This window comes from Corvus kubaryi, unplaced genomic scaffold (genome assembly GCF_017639235.1).
Source record: "Corvus kubaryi isolate FWS band 111438036 unplaced genomic scaffold, C.kubaryi_AGA036_p1.0 37284, whole genome shotgun sequence".
In the NCBI taxonomy this organism is placed as follows: domain Eukaryota; kingdom Metazoa; phylum Chordata; class Aves; order Passeriformes; family Corvidae; genus Corvus; species Corvus kubaryi.
In genome coordinates this window covers 4,028,262-4,048,682 of record NW_024581088.1, presented here as the reverse complement: position 1 = coordinate 4,048,682, position 20,421 = coordinate 4,028,262, and the positions used below count along the sequence as shown (strand labels likewise).

Genomic DNA, 20,421 nt, shown 5'->3' with positions numbered 1-20,421 from the left:
CCCTGCTCATGTGTGTGACACAGGCTGGCGTGACCAACGTGAGCCCCAGTACATACCTTGCCTATTTCACTCTGCAGCTTGTACTGGTTTAATTGCACACAGTCCTGCAGATCAAAAGGAGAACATAATTAGAGTACTGGTAAAGGAAATGACTGAGTTTGAATCAGGTTCAAGTAGCGGCAGAGTGCTGAATAATTAAAGACTTAATCTTACTTAAACTGGTGTATGTTACACTATAAGCACTGCTTTTTTTTTTTTTTGACAACCCAAGAGAAAATACTTATGGGCTGAACTCTGATTCTGATTGTGCTGGTGTAAAACCACCCCATTTCCCCAACATTGCTCTAGGTTCGGCCCAGGGGGCCGGACAGCAGCCCCTGACCTGTTTACATTAACCCTCTCTACTGGACTGTGCTCAGTACCAGGCAGGAAAACCCCTCTCCCAGCTTCCCGGGGTTTTCATGGCCTGGCAGCTCCCAGCATCCACCCCAGGATCACAGCATGAACCCGTGCCCTTCCCCACATCAGCCTGGCAAAGACAGGGACACTCTGTGGCTGTGCATGACAGCTGTGGCTGCACCCAGAGGAACCCTCACCTGCATCATGGGCTGCTCCTCCAGGGGAGCACACAGAGCCAAGTTCCTCTGCTGTGCCACACAAACAGCAGATTCCCTTCAGCTGATATGGTATTTGCTAAAATAAATCACCCCAGAGCAGGTCTGATCTCTGCTGGAAGGAATCCAGCACTGAAACCCCACAGGGTGGGGATGTGATGAGGGGGTGCTGAGCTCCTCCACAGACCAGGACCAGTGAAGGGGGAAAACAAGGTGGAACAGAATATCCTTGCAGCCAGCTGACATAAAAACCACCCTTCCTTTAGAACTGTACTGCTTAAAGGAAAACACTTCCACAGCAGCAGCACACTGAGGGGGTCTGTGGGGGACAGCACAGCACACATCTTGCTGCAGAGCTAAGCTCCTGGCAAAGAGCTGGATCTCTGCAGTGCTGGCAGCAGGCAGAGTGGGCTGCAGGGCAGTTTGCCTTGGTCCTCACTGAACACAGCACTGAACTGCACTGCAGGGGAGGGAAGAGCCCCAGACTTGGTGGGGTGAGGAAAAGGAGGAGTTTCCAACGCCAGGACAGGGTGTGGGCTGATGCTCTTCCCCAGCCAGCATTTCTGAACATTTCTCCGCAGGACTGCCACGCATTAAAGCAGGCTGGAAATTCACAGCCAGCCTCTGCACCTCTTTGGGAACAAAGCTGATATAAAACATGCAGACAGGTAGATTAGCCTTCCCATAAACCTCAAAATATCCCTGCCATCTACAGAAGCAGCACCACAACATAAAAGCAGTGCCAGATGCCTTCAGACCACTGGTAAGAACAGGGAGTGTCAGAGTCCCTGCCCCAGGCAGCATTCCCACCGACAGCAACACTCCTCTGCCTCTCAGGACCCAGCACAGGTGTGGGAAATAGTCATTTTGACTTTTCCCCATCACCAACCAGAAAACATTCCTAATGCTCCTAACTCAAGAGATCGTCACAATAAAAAGTAAAGAAATGGGGGACTGATAACTTTTAAAGCCTACAAACAGTGGCTTGTCAGGAATACAAGGAATGGTTTAAATCTTGATCTTGTTGCCAGGGAAGGAAGTTTTTTCCACCTCCCTGACAGGGAAGAGCAGCCAACTGTGAGTAATGGGGCCATAGAAGTGTATCAACTCTGCTGCTAGCAAAGCACGTGTCTTTCCAAAGGTAAAAACCAATCCATCAGAGCTGGGAGCACCAAGAAAGGAGAAGGTATGACCCAGCAAAAGCCAAGATGTAAGGCATGAGGCCCCTGAAAGGACACCCCTCCCCAAAGGAGGGGGCGCATGCAGGAACCCAGGGTATGGACACGTGGAGGACAAACTCCCCTGCAAACACTGTGCCAGCAGATTCACTTCCCAGTGTGAGGCTGTGCTTTGCATCGTGGTGATTTTCCCAGACTCAGCAGAAATACTTGTCTGACAATGTCTCCTGGTTTCCCTGTGCTCAGCTTTGTACTCCTTGCCTGGTCCTGTGAAAACTGCAGTGCTGCAGAGGGTGAAACACCCACTGGAGCAGCTGGGGCAGGCAGGAAAAGTGACCATTCCTCCAAGAAAGCTTCCAACCACCTCACATCTCCTGCTCTTCAAACCAGCAAGCTTGAAAAGACCAGGTCTTGCTACCAGGCCTCCTCCTGAGCAGGGATCACTTGCAGGAGTAGATACAGCCTTCCACACATAGCCATTGACTCTTTGCTCTGCACTCAATATCTTGTTTCAAACCAAGGTGGCATCTCTAAAGCACCAAGTTCTGCTTCTTCTTGCTCACAGACTGCCAAGAAAGCCATGGTGGCATCTTTTCCCTCCCTCCAGAAGGAGCAGAGCCCTTTGTGTGGAATGCAATCCATCCATCCATCCATCCATCCATCCATCCATCCATCCATCCATCCAAAGTGCACTGCAGCTGAGGAGGGACTGTGCCTTATCCCTGTGTCCTAGCCACCAATTCCTTTGACTCTGACCTCCCCACCATCCCTCTTAACCTCTGGCCACAAATTAGCATTCTTATCCTCCACCAGACTGACCACCCGAGGCATCTCTCTGGTGTTTCACTGCTGCTAGATGGAGCTTGTGACACCAGAACCCCCATCTTTAGGGATAGTTTTTTGAAAGGGGTGGATAAACACTGGGAGGGAACACCCAGAAAGGGTCCAAGGGAAAGGCAGTGATGAGATCTGCAGCACAGCCTCCCAGAGCTCATACTCGCTGCCACCACATCCCTACCTGGCCCATGCCCCCATTGCTCCCCACTCAGATAATTCCCAGTGGGAAGCACCATCACCTCAGCTTCTGCCATGCTTCCAGCACTCGAGCTGAACACAGCCAAAACCAAACCAGATTATAGGTGCTTTCTACTTTTTTTTCCCCTTGCTGAAAAGACCATAATTCACAGCTGAAGCAAGTCCTGCCACGTGTTGCTGCAGACTGGCAGGGTTGTTATTCTGTTACTTGGTTCTCCTGCAGGAAGTGGGAAAATTATCCTATTCCTTTATCAGAGAAAAACACCTATCTCTGGGCAAGTGTTTCTTTAAGATAACATTGTACAGTTCCCTTGATTTCATCACATGCCGATGTATTTGCAATGGCTGATAAATACAAATACAGCGAGAACCTTAATGAGATACTTTAATGAAAGGCTGTCACTAAATTAGACTGAGCCAGTCCAAGTGTGCAGGAATTGTTTTGCCTTAAAAAACAAGATGCCCCCTTTGTTAACATGTCCAAGGTATTAGTCAAGAGAGGAAAGGGAGGGGGAATGAATGCCACAGAAGACAAAAATGGGCCAAAAATCATAAAGCACAGTGCAGTCCAGAGCCCAGACCCAGTTCCAGAAATCCACTGTGGCCACCACTGGGTGACAGAAACCCTGAGAAACTGAGAACTGAGCCTTTGCTGTCCCAGGGGAGATGCATGGATGGCAAGGGAGAACCAGAGCTGATTTCCAAAATCAGACATTTCTGAAAACAATCAGACTGCCTACATACATATAAAGGAGAATACATATATAATGGAGAATTTTGCCCCCTAAACAAAGCCAAATTCCCCAATCTGAAAAGAATTTTCAGCAATTCAGAGATACACTTTAAAGAGAAACATGGAAGAAAAATGAGGAAACACTGGTTTAAACTCATCCTGCCTAGAAAGGGAAGTGAAGGCAGTTCTGAAAACAGGCAAAACGAAAATAAAAGCCAGAAAATGGGTATTAAAGACAGCAATGAATTCAAATTACACAGCTGTTCAGGGACAGACAAGGATAGACAGGAAGCCTAGCCCTCATGGTGGTAAGAAAAATAAACAGATTTTTAAACAACATCCAAAAAGAAGTGCAAAAAGAAAGCCCAGTCCTGCTGCACTGCACTGGCCATGGCTGGGCAGAGAGCACAGCACTGGGGCTCAGCACTGGGGCTCACCCACCCGAGACCCCAGAGCTGATGCAGGAGCCTGGGCACCTGCTGGGTCCCTGGGATATCACTGGGAGAGTGAGGAGGATGTTGGGACCCGTGGGACCAAGGCAGACCCTCCCCAGCCCCTCCCCAGCTGCAGCTTTGGGCTTTCTCCTTCTCTCAGACGTTACCCTTAGACAAGCTGGAAATGCAACTTTAAATAAAGGTTAATTAGTCCAAGGAAAAGAAATTAGCAATGCCTGTGGGGCAGCCTTCTTTGAAGAAATGCTTTCCAGGTATCTTTAATCTTTTCAAGAGCTCTAGTTTGAGCACCACAGTAAGGCCTCTAGAAGAAATTAATCTCAGAGACCCGTAGGGGCTGGAAGGGGAAGCTCTCAGCCCATGCTGAGTAGGAGCTCAGTTCCTGCCTCTGCCCTGGTCCCACCTGAGTTTACCTTTGTGCATGGCAAGGGAATCACTCTGTGAAGAAAACCAGGCAGCTCCCAGGCCCTGGAGGAGTGTGAGACCTGGATCAGCCCAGCACCAAGGCACTGCCTCTCAGCTCTTGAGACCAGTTGCTTCAAACCAGTTGGCCAAACAAGCAGGGAGCTATGACAAAGACGGGGAAAGCCAAGGACAGAAAGGACAAAGCCGTGATTTATTTTCCATGCCTCTGCAGTAAGCCATGGACATCCAGCATAGGAAAATTCCCTTTGTCAGCTCTTTCTCCTCCCTGCATCTGCAGGCCAGGAGCATCTCCGAGGAGGGAGAAGGCCCTGGCCTGACTCATCCTCTCCACTCCTGCTGAAGCACACATAGCTCCAGCTGATTGCTACAACTGCAGAGACACCCAGGCAGGGGGAACTGGAACAGTCTCCTACTGATCCCAGAGGCTGGAGAGACAAATGTGGACACCAGGGCAAGAGGAACCGGGGTGCAGGGAGAGGAAGGGAACATATGAAAGGGAGAGGAAATTCAACTGGAAGAGACTGGAGAAGAGACTGTATAAAGCAATTAACTGTGCTGGCAGGCCTGGGGAGAAAGCCTGAAAAAAGACATCATTTATTCTTCTCCTGGCCACTCTTCAAGTAAGATTTTCTTGGCTACCTAAAAAGGTTGGTTTAAGACAGCAGAATTTAAAAAAACCCAAACCAAACCCACCAGCACTGCGCTTTCAAATGCCACGTTCCAACAAGCAGCACCTCTCCCCTTTCACAGACCCAAGACCTGCTCTTTTAGATGGGACAAGCTCTGTCAATCACACAGTGACAAGATGCCCATGTACAAACATCTTCAGAGAGTCTTTCCCTGCTACATACAAACACCAGGGCATCGTCTGGGCAGCAAAGCAGAAGCTGCTTTCAGCAGCCTCAGGAAAATCCTCTCCTCTTGCCCTTGCTGCCAGCACTGAGCAGGAGCCAGGAACATCACATCAAGAGGAAAAGTGGGCCAGCAACCTAAACTCTGAGGCCTGTGCCTCAGCTCTGCAGCTTTATGGACCCTTAATAGCTTCAGCTTAATCACTTCTGTGCCACAGCTAAAGGCAAAGCCATTCCCTTGTCAGAGCAAAGCCCTGATAGGCGGCAAGGCAGCAGAATCCCATCAGGCTTCCCTGCCAGGGAAGGCGGCACTGAGAGAACCTTCCAGGCCTTAGGCCACAGATAATCTAAGAAAGGAGGGGAACAAACAGGGAACTTTTTAAAGTACAGATCAATTTTTGATAGAGAAATGACAGATCAGGTTAATTAAGAACACAGTAACGCTTGCAGAGTTAAAATTGCAGATCCAGACTTGTCAGCAGTGGCTGCAAGACACCAGCAGCTGCCAACTCTTTGTCCAAGGGCAGTTGGCTAATTAGTGTCTCTGGGAATAGCCTTTGTGTGAGACAACAAGCCCTGCTGCAGCCCTGCCAGGCCAGGAGCCACCACCTGCCTAAATAATAAATCCACAAGCCCTGCTCAGCAGGCAAGTGTCCATGGAATCAGTCCCAGTGACAGGACAACCCCAATTCACTGCCTGCTGCTTGCACTGCATAAATCCTCCCTCATCCTCACAGGCTCAGCTTCAGCTCTTGGCCCTCTTCATACCTGAACAGAAGTTTTCCTCCCAGCCTGTGAACGAGTATTAAAGCAGCATTAAAAAGCTCAGCAGTGTCTCTAAGAGAACACAACGTTCTTCCACAATTCATCAGTGTAAGAGAGCATTCAGCTCTGCCGTATCCCCATACTCTGTCTCCGCATAGCACATCTCTCCATTATTTCTCCAGATCAGCCCAGGATGCAGCACCACTAACAGCCAGGAACTGAGCTGCCATCCTGCTGGAGAGGGAAGCAGACTCATTCTGAGATGGCTATCAGCACAACAGGAAATTGTGACACGAAGCTGTGCCATCCATCCCTGCTCCTGACAGGCAGTGCCTGCACGTGGGTACTGAGAAGGCCTGAATGCTCCTGAACTCCATCTCCAGCTTTGCACAGACTGGAACTGACCCAGGCAATGGCCACGAGCTGGAGCAATGGATGGTCTGCTACTGAAAGGCACTGACTGAGGATGCCAGAAACCCAATGCAAGGGGAAAGAACCAACTCCAAAATGGCTTTAAGCAGGTGAGAGGCACTGACTGGAATACGAATGTCCAGCTTGCCTAGAACCAGGTGTGCCACAGAGCCATTTGCAGGCAGGCCAGGGCAATGCTGTGACTGGGGAGCTGGATCTTGTCAGTGACCCACCAGCTTCGCTCCTCACTGAGGGTCTGCATATCAGAGTGACCAACAGACACCCAGCAGCAGCTGCTGCCAAGTGTACCATGATTGTATTTTTCATCACAGGCTGATTTTATCCCCAGTAGCACCAAAAGCCTCAACATGGAGACCCTGGTAACTTTTAGAATTCCTGACAGAGAACAAAAGACCTGCTCTCTGTTTCTTTCAGAGTTCCCTGCTGTCTCTCAGCTGCACAGTTTGGATGTGGACTGGCAGTGCCTCTCAACACAACAACCCTTTAACAGCCACTTGGCAGAAGCAGTGGTGACACTGGAGCTGGGCTGTGTGCAGGCTGCACACTCCCCTTGCTGTCACACACCTGACACACACTGCTCATGATTCAGTGCCCAGCCTCAAATTTTACCCAGGCATGCATCTTCCTAATCCTTCTGTTCCTTATAGGATACAGATGCTATCCCTGTAAGGTGGGAAGGAGCAGCACAGCTCCTGAGAGCACCTCTGTGAGGGCAAGTGCCCACCTCAGAACGTTCCCAGCTCACCCAGGCCCCCTTCCCACTCCTACCACAGCCATTTCTCCATTAATATGAATGATGGTTTCCAGTGAGCACAGCTCTGCTCTCTCGGTGATATCAAAGTGACCGTGAAAAAGGCAGCACTGTGAAAAGAGCTGCTGCAAGAGCAGGGACACAAGGGCTCCACATCTGCATTTCAAACCAAGCATTTCCCACCCCCAGGCAGTAACCCTTGCTCCCCAGGATGCAGGTGTTGTGGAAGAGGATGGAGTACTTTGAATTTGCTTGCAGATGGGAATGTGCCAGTCACACTTGACTGCAGTTACGTTGAAAGATTTCAGAAAAGCCTCACTCCTGGCACAGTCACAGCACTGCAGGATGGGAGAGCTGGCACTCAAGTCACGTCCTGCTTCCAAGAACTGGCTCCTTTCCCTCCCTGCCTCCCTTATTAAAGCATATGGCTGCTGTCAAAGAAGCTGCAGTCTCTGCAGTGCACCTTCTGCAGGTATCCTCCTATCAGCTGGGGATGCACCACCCATCCCACAGCTGATGTGACTTGCACAACTCCCCAGAGGACAAAGCCTGATTTGGTTGTGCACAGCACCATCCTCTCCAGGTGTGCAAGGGGAAAACACCCACTTCTCAAAAGGGAAACACCAAGCCACACAGATGTTAAGCTCCTGGTCCCTTGGACCCACACTGGCATAAATCTAAATTCCAGTGATTTGGGTCCCTGTGTTGCTGCAGGCATCCAAATCATGACACTGGGCACTGTGGTCTGAACAGCCCCTCTGCTCCCTGTCCTCCCCAGCACTGGGAATTGCAACCATCACCCACTTCCATCAAAACACTCAACCACTGACAGCATGTCACAGCTCCTCCAGGGCAGCTCTGGGACCAGAAGAGCAGCTGCAGAACAACCACAGCCACCCAGACACCCCTCTGAAGGAGAGTAGGGTCACAGCCCTCCGTTACCACTGCTGGTACAAATGCTTTAAAGACAAAAGAAAACCCTGACAGGAGCCAGGCATTTAAGCTCTTTATAAAATTAAATCGTGCCTTCAATTATGGCAAAACACAATAGCAGATACATAATCTCCAGAAGTTTAAATCCATAAAATACCATCAGCAAAGCTGCTGTGACTGGTGAATTCCTGAAGGGTACATGCAGCAGGGACACAAGAACAAAGTCATTTGGCCACAGCCCTTTCTCTGAACAACCTGAAAGACCTTCTGCCTGCTACCACGACACAGGGGTCATGGTCCCTTAACAAGACTATCCCAGGCAGGTGAGGGCTAAAGGACCCAAATGTCAGCGCCACGGCTACACCCAGCACAGCTCTCCGGTTCCTATGGAGAGGAACTGGTTCCAGGGATTTTTTTCCCCCCACTTAGAAACAGCACTGCTTTCAGACACACTTCTCCAGAAGACTGAAGGCTCCCATTACCACCTGAGAAAGACTTACCTTACCTCAACACCTCAGCTGTAGGGGAGAACATGCCTACCTCAGAGTCTGATATAGAGACCCGATTGGACTCTATTGTTGGTCTCCTCATTATACGTGGTGATGGCCCTGTGGCATAAGGGCCACAACCTGGAGTGTTGCTAGAAGCCAAATAACCTCCTGATGATCTTTCCTGAAGGGACAACTTCCTACTTGATAGACCAGGTCTAGTTAGAGGTCTCTTGGGAATATGCCTCAAGTGAGCATCTTCTGACTGTTGGGAAGGCAGAAGTTCATTGATTCCCATGTCACTGCTGACTCCATTTCTTTGGATGTCCTTTATGTTATCAGAAAAGACTGTGTCATTTTCTTCACCATTTTGGTCACTTCTGTCCGGGACAACAGACACATCTATGGCTGCCACCCTCTCCACCAGTTCAGTCTGTGTGTCCGTGCCTCCATCCACAGCATTTGCTGCAGAGTCCCCCATGGCTGTGTCCAGCTCGTTTGGTCTCAGATGGTCACAGAGAGAGCAGCAATGTTAGTGCTCAAAGGCTCCATAAATACCTGAAAGGAATCACAAACAGAGGTAAATAACAATAATGTTCACTCAACACAAACATAACCAAACAGCCATCTCTGACTTCTTCCAGCATGCCAGAAAGTGATAGCAAAACACTGGCAGGCTGTAAACAAGGTACAAGCACTCAGACTGAAAGGCAAACCCAGGCATTGAGCTAGACAGGAAAGAGATAAAAATGAGATTTTATCTGATGTGTAACAAGTGACACAGCCAAAGAGAACTTCTCCTTCTGTAGCCAGACCTACAGCCAACCAGAGCTTACAATACTGGAAGAAGCATCCCAACAGCTGTGGGCCAAGGGTCAAACTTTCGACCTCTTGAATTCTTATTTATAGGATACAAGAGCTTCTGGCATGTACTCAAACCCAACAGGCATAACAACAACTCCATAACCATTTAGGGCTCCCCAGTGGTCTCTCTGCTGCTCTGTAGGCCCTTAGAGAGTGTCACAGAATGGCCAAGCCTGACGACTTCCCCACTGCCATTTCCAACATAGTCAGCAAAAGCAGAATTTAAAATCAAATCCAGTTCCAGGGTTGCCCCTGGCCCCACACAGTTGCAGTCTGTGTGCAAACACATGTTTAATCCTGCTGCCCACCATGTATAAAAACTATAGAGAGTTACACAATCAACAACGCTTAATGATTAAAGCATGGTGGGAAGCAGCTTTTCCTCGGGAAAAGACCTACAGAACACCAAAGTGCAATACAAAGCTAAAGCTGCTGCATAGAATCGCTGTTTCCTGGATGCTAATTTCAGTCTCAATTTAAAACAGATTTCAGTCTTCCCAGCCCAGTGCAGAGCAGGAAATGATCCTCTGCAGCACATGGCTGTCAACACTTAATCACCTCTGAAGATGCAGCACTGCATCATTTCATCCCTCTGTCCATCTTCTGGGGACAGCGGGGGAGTACTTGACTTTACTCACAGCATCCTGGCCTGCATCCAGTGAATTCAGAGCAGGTTTAACCCTGAAATATTGCAACCTGTGGTTCTCTGTATTCAAAGCAGGTTGTGCATAAAACTCCTGCAAGTCAGGTGACACTTGCATCTACATTTCATTTACATGAGGACAGGGTGGGGGTGAGCGAGTCCAAAGAGCCCCATCCAGCATCAGCCTGGGAACACACACAACCCTTGGCAAGGAGCACAGGTTGAGCAGGGCTCAGAGCTGCCCAGCAATGCTCAGTTAAACACACTATAGTGAACTCAGCTGCACAGGGATGACCTCCTGAGTCCCCCAGGGCAGCCAAGCTCAAGCAACCTTTTATATCAATGAGAAAACCAGATTAAGATCTCGACTGGAGGCTTCACCCTAGGTCATGTGCCAATCATAGGGATACACGCTGGGCACTCAGTGTCACAGAAAGGGAATACCAACATCTAAGATATTCCTCTCCACATCCCACTGTTCACCTCCTTTCCCCCCTCCTGTCTTTTCTGCAGGCTTGCTTGAAACAAATTGACAGAAGTGTCACTCACTCAAAACAGTAATGAAATGGTGAGATCAGCTTTAAAAGCTTCTATTAAAACTATATTTAAACACTTCAATCCCCTTTGAAAAAAAAGGAAAAAAAAGAAAAAGCACAAATCCCCTTTGGAGCCAGGGTGCAGGCACTGCAGGTGGCTCTCAGCAGCAAGGGAAGGGGTGTGGGGCTCTGTGCAGCACACACTGCACGTGGTCCCACAAACCCGGGGCAAAGCAGCACAAGCCTCCCCTCTGCCAGGCCTCCCTGCTCTCCCAAACCCCCAAACACAGCCTGCAGGCCAGCAAGCCAGCAAGGATCCTTCAAAAGGATTTGTGGGAAGCCCACCAAGGATTTGCTGTCTGCAAAATGCTTTTGTGAAGTCTGGAAAGCTTCTGAGCTAAACAAGGAGCATCAGGTCAGGGCAACTGCAAGTCTGCAGTCACCCCACTCTCTCTGCACTCCAGAGCCTGGGGAGCAGCACATTTCCCGTGACACTCATGGGATGCCTGCATGCTTGGCTCTAGGGGAAGGTCATCTCCTCAGCCCCAGGGAAGCACAATCAGTCTCCAGCCCTGCCTGCAGATCAGGGCTTCCCAGGGCTGCTCTGCACAGCCAGGAAAGCACCAGCCACATCCCTGCTGTCTGCAGCCTCTGCCAGGGCTGGGCTGTAGCTCTCCTGGCAGGCTGGTACATCACAGAAATCATTCCAAATGAAGGGAAGGAAGGAGCGAAAATGCTTCCACCATTTAACCCAGCTTGCCCAAGGGATAGGAGGAAACCTCCGAGGCCACCCTGTGCTAAAAGCTGTTTCTTCTGCCTATAGAGAAACAAACCCGAGGCCTTTCCTTGCAGCAGCTTTAGCCCCTGGACAGCCACAGCTCACCTCACTCCTAGGCAGCATCGAGAGGAAAATGAATCCGCAGCTGAAGCCTGCAGCTCCTACACCTTCTTCCCTCCTCCTGCCACGAGATTTTTGCCATATGTGGGAGCAAGGGGAATGAAGAATCTGCCTGTGCTGCTGTGTGGCTGGGCGTGAAAGCCCACAAACCACCCACCTGGACTGAACATTTGTGAGTCTCATGCTGCTCAGCCAGCAGGAAAAAAAGGCCAGGAGCACCGGGAAGAGCAGCCCAGCAAACAGTGATGCTCATGTCAGTCACCTGAGCAGCTCCTCACCACCCAGACCAGGCACCCGGGGTGTCTCCCCCTCAAAAGTTGAAGCAAACTTGCTCAGTTCTAACCCACAGCACAGGCTGCAAAATAAATCTCTAGCTAATTGACAACTGAACTAGATAAACTGAAGATAAACCCCATAAATCAGTTCATCTGATCAAAACAAACAGGCCCATACAGTGTTGAAACAAATAATACAGTGCCGCTAAAAGCAGGCTAAAAAATCTAGCAAGACTTTAAAGAAAATAACCATTTATCTGTAGAGCTGGGCTTTGTTTCAGGTTCTGCTGTTTTGAAGGATTCCTTCTCACTGATAAATCCTCCAAACTGTATTGGAAAGCGAAGATTTCCCAACAAACAAATCAGTTACGTGCAGCCCAGTCTCGCTGTGCATAAACTCAGTACAAAAGACAACTCTTAATTTCGGCAAGGCTAAATCAATGGTGGATTCGCAGTTTTTCAGGCTGTGCCACAACCATACCTTGCTGTTATGGGAAGTCCCAGCAAAACAGAAATTCCACCACCACCATCTCCCAGCTCCTGCGCAGCTCCGCTGTCCCTGCTGATCCCCCACAACACTGAACACCTGCTGTAGAGCAGAGGATTATGCTGCAGACACGAACCAAAGCTGCAAACAAGCTTATATGAGCAAAATTAATTTACTTACAGATATCTTATTTACCATTTTTCCCTGTAGCTATTCCTCTTGCTGCAGGCAGACTGCCACTTCAACCATGATTTTCACAGTGTATTTATCAAATGGCTGCACATGTTTCCCAGACTGGCACTGAGCAGAGAATGGTACAAAAAACCCTTTTGAAAGGAATACGATCCTGGAGAAAATCTCTCTGTATTTTATGTGGGAGATGAGCAGATGCAATTAGTTTTGCTGCTCAATAAAGTATTCCAAAGCATTGTTTGAAAAATAAAAAATTGTAAATCTAGTTTACTGCTTGGTCCATCCTCTTGGCTAACTAGAAGTGCTCCTGTCAGAAAAGATGGGGAGGATAAAAGGTCCTGAGCCTCAGCAAACACAGATTCATTTCCCAATTTTGCTACAGGCTGTGAAAAGCGACTTTATGGCTTTGTTGCAGTTCCAGGTTAAGAGGAATGATGTTGCTTCTCCTTCGTGTCCCTGAGAACACACCTGCCCCGTGCTGAGGCACCAAGGGCCCTTGCAGTAAAAAAATCCCAGAGAATAATAACTGCAATGAGCATTTGCACAGAAAGGCTTCAGGCAGTGATTCTGCTGCTGCTCAGTCAGAGGATTCAAATGCTGGCACCAGGGATGTCACACTGAGACCCTGCCTGCAGGCACGTCCATTAGGTACCACTTGACCACACAAGACCCACAGGCAGTGTCACAGAGAGAGGTCCCGAAGATCACAACATCTTTACCCTTTTTTCCCTGATGCTTTACCATACACCAGCAAGGTCAGGAATCAGGCCAGGTTTTCCAATCAGTGCAATGATCCATGTACCAGGACAGGCTGCCTGCAGGGGGGACATCATCCCCATCACCAGAATCCATCAGCTCAGGTGAGACCCCCCCAGGAACGCCCCCAGCCTGGGGCAGAGCTGGCAGCACACCCAGTCCTGAGTTTCCTTCACACATTGCCCCCAGCAGCACGGCCACAACGAAGAATCTGCTCTGACTGCTGTCAACAGCGGCAGAAACTCCCTTTAAGGAGAAAAGCAGCATGTCCTGGGCTGGGCTGCCAAGTCCTGGACAGCTCCTCGAATGACATTTTAGAAATATCAGGTCAGCAAGTCCCTTCCAGAGCCAAAGCTGTCTCCCCACACCAAGCAACACAGACTGGGAGTATTTCCATCCTGGAGTGTTGCCTGTGCTCCCAGTTCTGCAGGACTTCCCCAGGCACTGCTACCCTGACATGAGGGAGATAATTCCACACCCCCCCCATCCTGAGCCCATCAACTTTTTATATGTGTTGGAGGCACTTGCCCCAAGCCCAGCCAGCTCACTCCAATACCTTCAGTCTGGAGAAGTTTGAGGGGAACCTGGGTCCCACAGCCAAGCACTGGAGAAACATCGGAGCTGCCAACAAACCCCACAAGTGGTGTGCAACACATGGAACTTCAGATATCGTGCACCAGCCATTTATGGGTCTCACTGCTGTGGTGGGAGAGCAGCTAGAGGGTTCATTTTTCCTGCAGTAATTAAATTCAGAACATTTCAGCTCTGCCCACTCGTGGCACACCAAGCAGGGCACCTGAGGGTGAGACTACCTCCTGCCCATCTCCACTCACACTGCTGCTGCCAGGAATCAGGCTGCAAGACACAAATGAGCTTCTTGGCATCTATGAAAACCAGTTTCAGACATTGCTGGCCAAAAGGCAGCCCAAAGCAAGAGGCAAAGGACAACAAGAAGTTGCAGCTCTGTGAAGCTGAAAAGAAGCAAATCCCTGCAGTCCTTGCAGAGATCATCAAGGCAGGTGTACACCAGACTGCCCATTTGGACTGTGTCCTCCCTGGCAAGGGGCAGCAATCACTTTAGGTACTAATTTCTGACTAGAAGCAGAAGACATTAACACAACCTAAATGATAAATAAGAGCTTACTGTTGGTGCTTTTTGCACACACCCCACACGTTTGCTTTGTGCTGGGGCTGACAAGGCTCTTGTTTCAGGGCACAGACAAGCACATCTTGCTGAGAAATCACTCAATCCTGCTGTAATCATCCAGTCCCTCTTCCCTCCACAGCTCTTGGCAGTGAGCCTGGCTGTTGTGCCACAGCTGAAAATCAGATCTAAAGCGAGGTGCTTTGATGCCTTGTGTGAAGCTCCTCGAACACAGCTTTACCAGGAACCATAGAATGACAAAGAACAGCAGCTTTTGCAATTCAAGCACTGCGTGAGAAATCTGAAAGGCAAGTTCAGACCCCTGCTCCTGCCAGACTTCTCAAATGACAACAAACATCTCCAGACCATGGTCTGGAAAATGCAGCATTCTACCTCCACCTCCTCCTTAGTCCTTTTCAAGGCAGGGTGCTTTCCAAAGGGATTTTGGGGCCAGTTCAGCCCCTGAGCTACAGACAACAAGCACCCCAAGGTGCACAACTCTGTGCTTGTCCTGTTCTCCCTCTCTTCTCCCTGAGAGATCCCATCTGAAGGCAGAATCTAGGGTTTGGATCTGATGAAGGACTGACACTTTCATGACCCTGGATGTAAAGTATAGATGCACATGTGAGACACAGGCTGAGCTCAGCAGTGATCTCCTGATATTATCATGTGAAAAACAGAAGTTTCTCACCATGAAGGCCATGTAACCACTTTTAAGAGCAATTAACAGCATATTTAAAATATGTTTTGAAACTAGCCAGGATGCTGAACCAAGATCTCCAGTCTACCCTACAATTCAAGGGATAACAACCACCTTGCGCACAGTCCCGAGCCTGGAAAGTTTTACAAAAGATTTCCCAACTCCATTATATTTCATCCCTCCATGTTCTAATTATATGGTTAAATACATTTGCATAATCAGATGCAATTACACTAATTGCATATATAAGCAATAATCAACCAAAAATTACTCTGAAGAAAAAAGTTTCTACTTAAGGAAATTCCTGTAACAAGAAAACACTGAGGAATGCCAAGTCTGTCTAAGCGAGAATGATATTAACATTAAACATTCCAGATAATGCAGGTGAAACAGGAGCCCTGCCAGAGCATTATCCAACTGAGTGCAGCTCTGTTGGCATGTTTTAACCATGTCTTTGGTGGGGACAACACAAAAGAACTGAAGAGAAGTTGTGCTCCTTTGTACTCAAGCCCTGGCTACAAATGGCTTCAGTAAGACAGGTTTGGCTGCTTCGTTTTATAGTAGAGGTTCAGCAAGACTTGTGGGCATCAGATCCTGATGCCAGACTATATTCACTTCTGCTTTAATCTTTTAAAGCTGTTTATCAGTGTATGAGCATCAGAGCTGCTTTTATTTTGCAAATTACAGCTGGGAAAGCACAAGGAACAGGCAATGAGAGGCACTCAGCCCACATATCCCAGAGTATTTGCTTTCAGGGATGCCAAGTGCTGTGACTCACCATCTCTGCAACAGCCCAAAGTGACCACAAACCAGCACATCCCAGCACCCAACTCCACACTGACCCTGGTGACAACCTGAGCTCAGATTATAACAAATCCCATTTGCCCTTGTGACAAGGGACACAAAAGCCCTGTGGGGGAAGGACCCTGACCACTGTGTCAGCCTGATCCCAGCTCCTGACACCGTGGCAGTGAGGGATGGGAGGATGGAGGAGGTTGGTGTGGGCAGAGAGCCCAAGCCCAGTCCTGCTGTGTGACCACCAGCCTTACTTGGTGCTTTGCCTCACTTCCAAGTGACCCTAGGGAAAGCAACGTGGAGGATTATGGCATGTTAACGTGCACACATGGCCTGGACAGCATGGGGACCTCTACTCAGGTGTCAGAGGAGAACAAAAACCCATTTCCAAAGCTGCTCTCAGCTGACACCAACTCAGACCTCAGAGCCTGCCTACCCCAACCCCTCTTCCAGTCACCCTCATGAGTGCAGGAAATACCCCAAATGCAACCTGCATGCTGCCCAGGGAAAGCTGACCCCCATAAATCCAATGGAAAAGCAACCTCCCAACCAGCCCCTGTAGGAATACTTGGTGCTACAGCTTGAGGTGGGCATGGACAGCATCAGCTCACACAGAAGGGTCCCATGTCAGGTCAGTGCAGGACCTGTGCTGTGGAGGGAGCAGGCTCCTGGGGCTGAACATGAGCAGGGAAGAGGAGGAGGAGGAAGAGGAGGAGGAAGTGCCATGGTTTGCTGTCACTTGCTGGGCTGAGAGGCAGCGTGATTCCCAGGAGAGGAGGCAGCCATGGCAGGGAGCACAGCTTGCTGGAGGTGGATTTAAACAGTCAGTGAGGGGGTGCTTCAAAAAGTAACTGAGAATGTCAGATTATGTGAAAGTTGAAAGTCTTAGATTATTTGTAAAATACTAACAAGTAAGGCAGTAGTCAGGCTCTATTGATTAATGAACAAAATAATTGCCTCAGAATCAGGGAGGCTTTAATATTTAGGGCCTTCATTGCAATAATTGTTTCCAAATGTCTGTACCATGGCAAGGTAAATAGCAGGTTAAAAAAAGAAGTTTTCAGTTGTTCTAATGGGAAGGGATTGGTCTCAGGTGAGCCATCTTCTGCTGCAATCTGTAATGAACTTCAAAATTGCCACAGAAGATGATACAGACACGTGATTCACTGTTTGTTGCGATAAACAAACTGAAAATGAAGAAATCAAGAGGACCTGAACAGCCTCTCAATCTGCAAGGGTGAAGTCCAACATTCCACAATGGCCAAATCCCCACTGATCTCTTGGGAGCAGAAGCAGGCACCCAAAACAAACCTGTCTCCAAGCCAGTGCAGCTACCCAGTGCCTTCGGGGGACTCTGCCGGACAGCACAACCAGGGCACCAGCATGCAGCCTATGGAAAGCATCTCTGTGGCAAGGAGAGCAAGAAAAGGGAATAGAAGAGAAACAGAACTGAAAACAGAATTCACGGCAATGAGCTCATGCACAGATTTGTGTGAACAGCCACAGCACAAGGCACCCACCCTCTGGTTTTAGTGTAAGGTCTGGATTTTAAGCCTGGTAAGCCCAGCCTGCAGCGAAGGCTCTGGAGCAGCAGGGAGCCTGCCTGCCAGGCAAGCCAGCTCTCACACACACCAGCCTGTCACCCTGAGGAACAGAAACCAAGTGCACACAACAGCTGATCTTGTGGGACTGCATCCTGCTTCCACAGCGGAGCCCATGAGACACACGAGTAATTAAATAAATTAAGGAGGAGGGAAGAAGCCACCTGGAATTGTACAGATAGGCTGCTGCTTTAGCAGCAGAGTCTCAGCCCAAGCTGCACATCGGCACCCAGATGCTTCCAGGACATCTCTTTCCTCCTCCCCAGTTCATGCATTTCACCGGCATATTTCTCAGCCCTGCCTGCCTCCCCTGCACCCACTAGCACCTTCTATACTGACTGCCATGGCTAACTCTGCTTTCCAGGTGCTCACAGAATTCCTGCTGCTGCTCAATATATAAGAATTCAATGACAGAAAACAGACCACTGCAGAACAAAGCTGGTCGTTCTGTTTAAGAGCAGCATAGTGGGATCTGGGAAAGGACACATACAGATCATCAACACAGCAAAAGAATTCCGCATCAAACACCTTTGCCAGGCTCAGATCTCACAGCACCGACCAGCACTGTTTAAACAATTGTTTAAAAAGCATCTACAACCAACCGAACAAGCCACCAGGCAGAACAAGTTCACATTTATACGTGTCAGGTCTTAAAGGTTTATCTCCCTCCCAGATAAGGAAAAAGCTTTCAGCTGCCTTTGAGAGATCTGGAGGTATTTCAGGGGATATATCAAGTTCCTTAGTTCTGTAAGCCAGCTGCAGTGAAAAGTCATTTCAGCATTTTAAAAACATTAGTTTCCACCTGTTCCAGGACTGCAAATCTACAATAAAAGTGTAAGCACAGAACACTGCAGGCTTTCTTCTTCCCAGCAGCTCAAATACGGGTAGAGATTTCTCTTCAAGGTGATCTCTGCAAAGAGTTTTAACCAGGGAAATTATCCCAGCATCCATCTCTAAATGTCCATGGGCTGAAGGTCTTCATCAACTCAGCCGATCTGCATAGCCCCAGGCAAAGGGCAAAGCACAGAACTGCACAGGGCAAGGCAAAACCAGTGAACTCTGTACCACAAGACAAATGGACTTCAAATTCAGAGCTCAAAGTATCTGTTCTATTTCCACATGGATAACTCCCATCTTCTGATAATCCTCACATGTTTAGAAACCCCAGGACTTGAAAACATGTCCTCAGATAACCTGCACAATATCAAAGGCGGCAGCAGCAGCAGAGAGGCTCCGTACAGAGGGAACAGGCTCTGGGGGATGAACAACAGATCCCACGGGAGTCAGAAGCAGGTACACCCCGATAATTACCCTTGTCATGCACACACAACCCACACTTGGAAATGTAACGGGTAGCAGGCTTCCCACTTCCTTTGAAGCCTTACGCTTTAGCTCTTTAAGCCTAAATGCACTTTCAAAGCCCCGAGGTCAATGACTGGAGATTATCCAGGCAAAGGCTGCTGGGGAGAAAGCTGTTCTTTTGAGTCACTGCAGTGCTATCCCTGAAATTCAGGCTGATGACAACTCAGCATTTGTCAGAGTGAAAAAGGCTTTACAGCACCAAAGGACCAACAACAGTTCCCAGGTGCAGCTTTAGTTAAAACACGAGTGTGAAAATGCCACCCTGGGGCACCCTAATTTCACCCCAGTGAACAGGCAGAACGCAGGCTGCCCAGGCTGGGGCTCCAGGCTGCCCTGGGACACCAAAGCCATGCCCCTGTTCTTGTGGCTCAGGACAAGTACTGTGCATTGTACTTGATCAGCTGGGTTCTTTCTCAAGCATCAGAAATGGTGCAAAGCCACATCATTTCTGCAAAGGAGCAGAGGAAGAAGGCAGGTTTCTGGTCACCAAGTCAGCAAGTGCAGGAGCAGAATGGGGAGTAAATCTGCTGACAAGGAGGTGTCCAGACAGTTTTTGACAAGCCAGGGTTTAGTCCTGCCTTGCATGGCCCAGTGAGGCACACGGAGCTGTGGGAGCTGCAGACACAAGGACGGAAGAGACACAGCCAGTACCGACGGCAGCACACCCGGGACCATCTCCCTGCACAATCAAAGCTCCTTCCAGCCTCCAACCTGGGCTGCAGCACCTTCCTCCTGCTCACAGCAGGCAAAGCCAAAACCTTGAAAAGAAGAGTTAGAAGCCACCAACCTCCACAGGATTTTCAGCCTCCTCTCTTCCCTGCCCTGGGCTCCACTGCAGCTGATACTACTTCCAAATAAAACCTGCATTTGGCTGTTTGCTGCTAAAATTTTCAAGGCAGGGGAAAGGCAAACACAGTTTAAGAGGAAAGGGTGGTAAGGAAATATGATCTGTGCAATTTAATAGCAAGCCAAGACATGTGGAAAGATGGGATGTGGTTTACAAATGTAGTTTTGAGCATCATTCACACAGCCTGGCCTGCCCCAAGCCCAGGAAGAGAGCAAAGAAGGAAGACTCTGAAGCCAATTGAGTTGGGGACTGGCAGCAATACCTGATCCCAACAGCTGTATCCCATATCCTGGAAGACATCCCTGTGATACAGGTCGGGGTGTCGCTGGCAAATTAATTGCACTGCTCTGGCTACTCAGATACCCTTCTCCAGTTGCTATGGGAAAAGAAATCAAAGAACAAGACTGGCAACAACGTGAAAAAATGAAGCAAAGCATGTGTTTAAAAGCCTTGCTGGCTGCCAGCCAGGGTGCTCAGCACCTTCCAGGTTGCATCCCAGAACAATTAGTCTATATGCAGCCACTGAGTTTCCCAACATACTGCTCCTCTCTGTGATGGAGACGTTGGCTCTACCCCAGCAAAACACTTAAACACATTCTTGAACTTGAACTGTGGTCTCAGGACATCAGAAGGGATGATCACACATGTGCCAAAGTGTGAACA

General features: G+C 49.1%; 1 protein-coding gene across 5 annotated transcripts in view; it reads right to left on the bottom strand.

Moving 5' to 3' along the window:
* CAMKK1 (calcium/calmodulin dependent protein kinase kinase 1) overlaps window positions 1-20,421 on the bottom strand; it is a 94,506-nt gene that overhangs the window by 46,355 nt on the left and 27,730 nt on the right. For 3 of the 5 annotated variants that reach the window (XM_042025960.1, XM_042025959.1, XM_042025958.1), the window contains exons 2-3: window positions 8,711-9,216; window positions 57-104 (exon numbers count right to left, since the gene is read on the bottom strand). In XM_042025960.1, coding sequence (XP_041881894.1) covers window positions 57-104; window positions 8,711-9,139 — 477 coding nt within the window. In that variant the 5' untranslated portion in view covers window positions 9,140-9,216. Of the gene's footprint in view, window positions 1-56; window positions 105-8,710; window positions 9,217-12,355; window positions 12,464-20,421 lie in introns of those variants that run through there. The other 2 variants (XM_042025957.1, XM_042025961.1) reach the window with 1 other exon arrangement.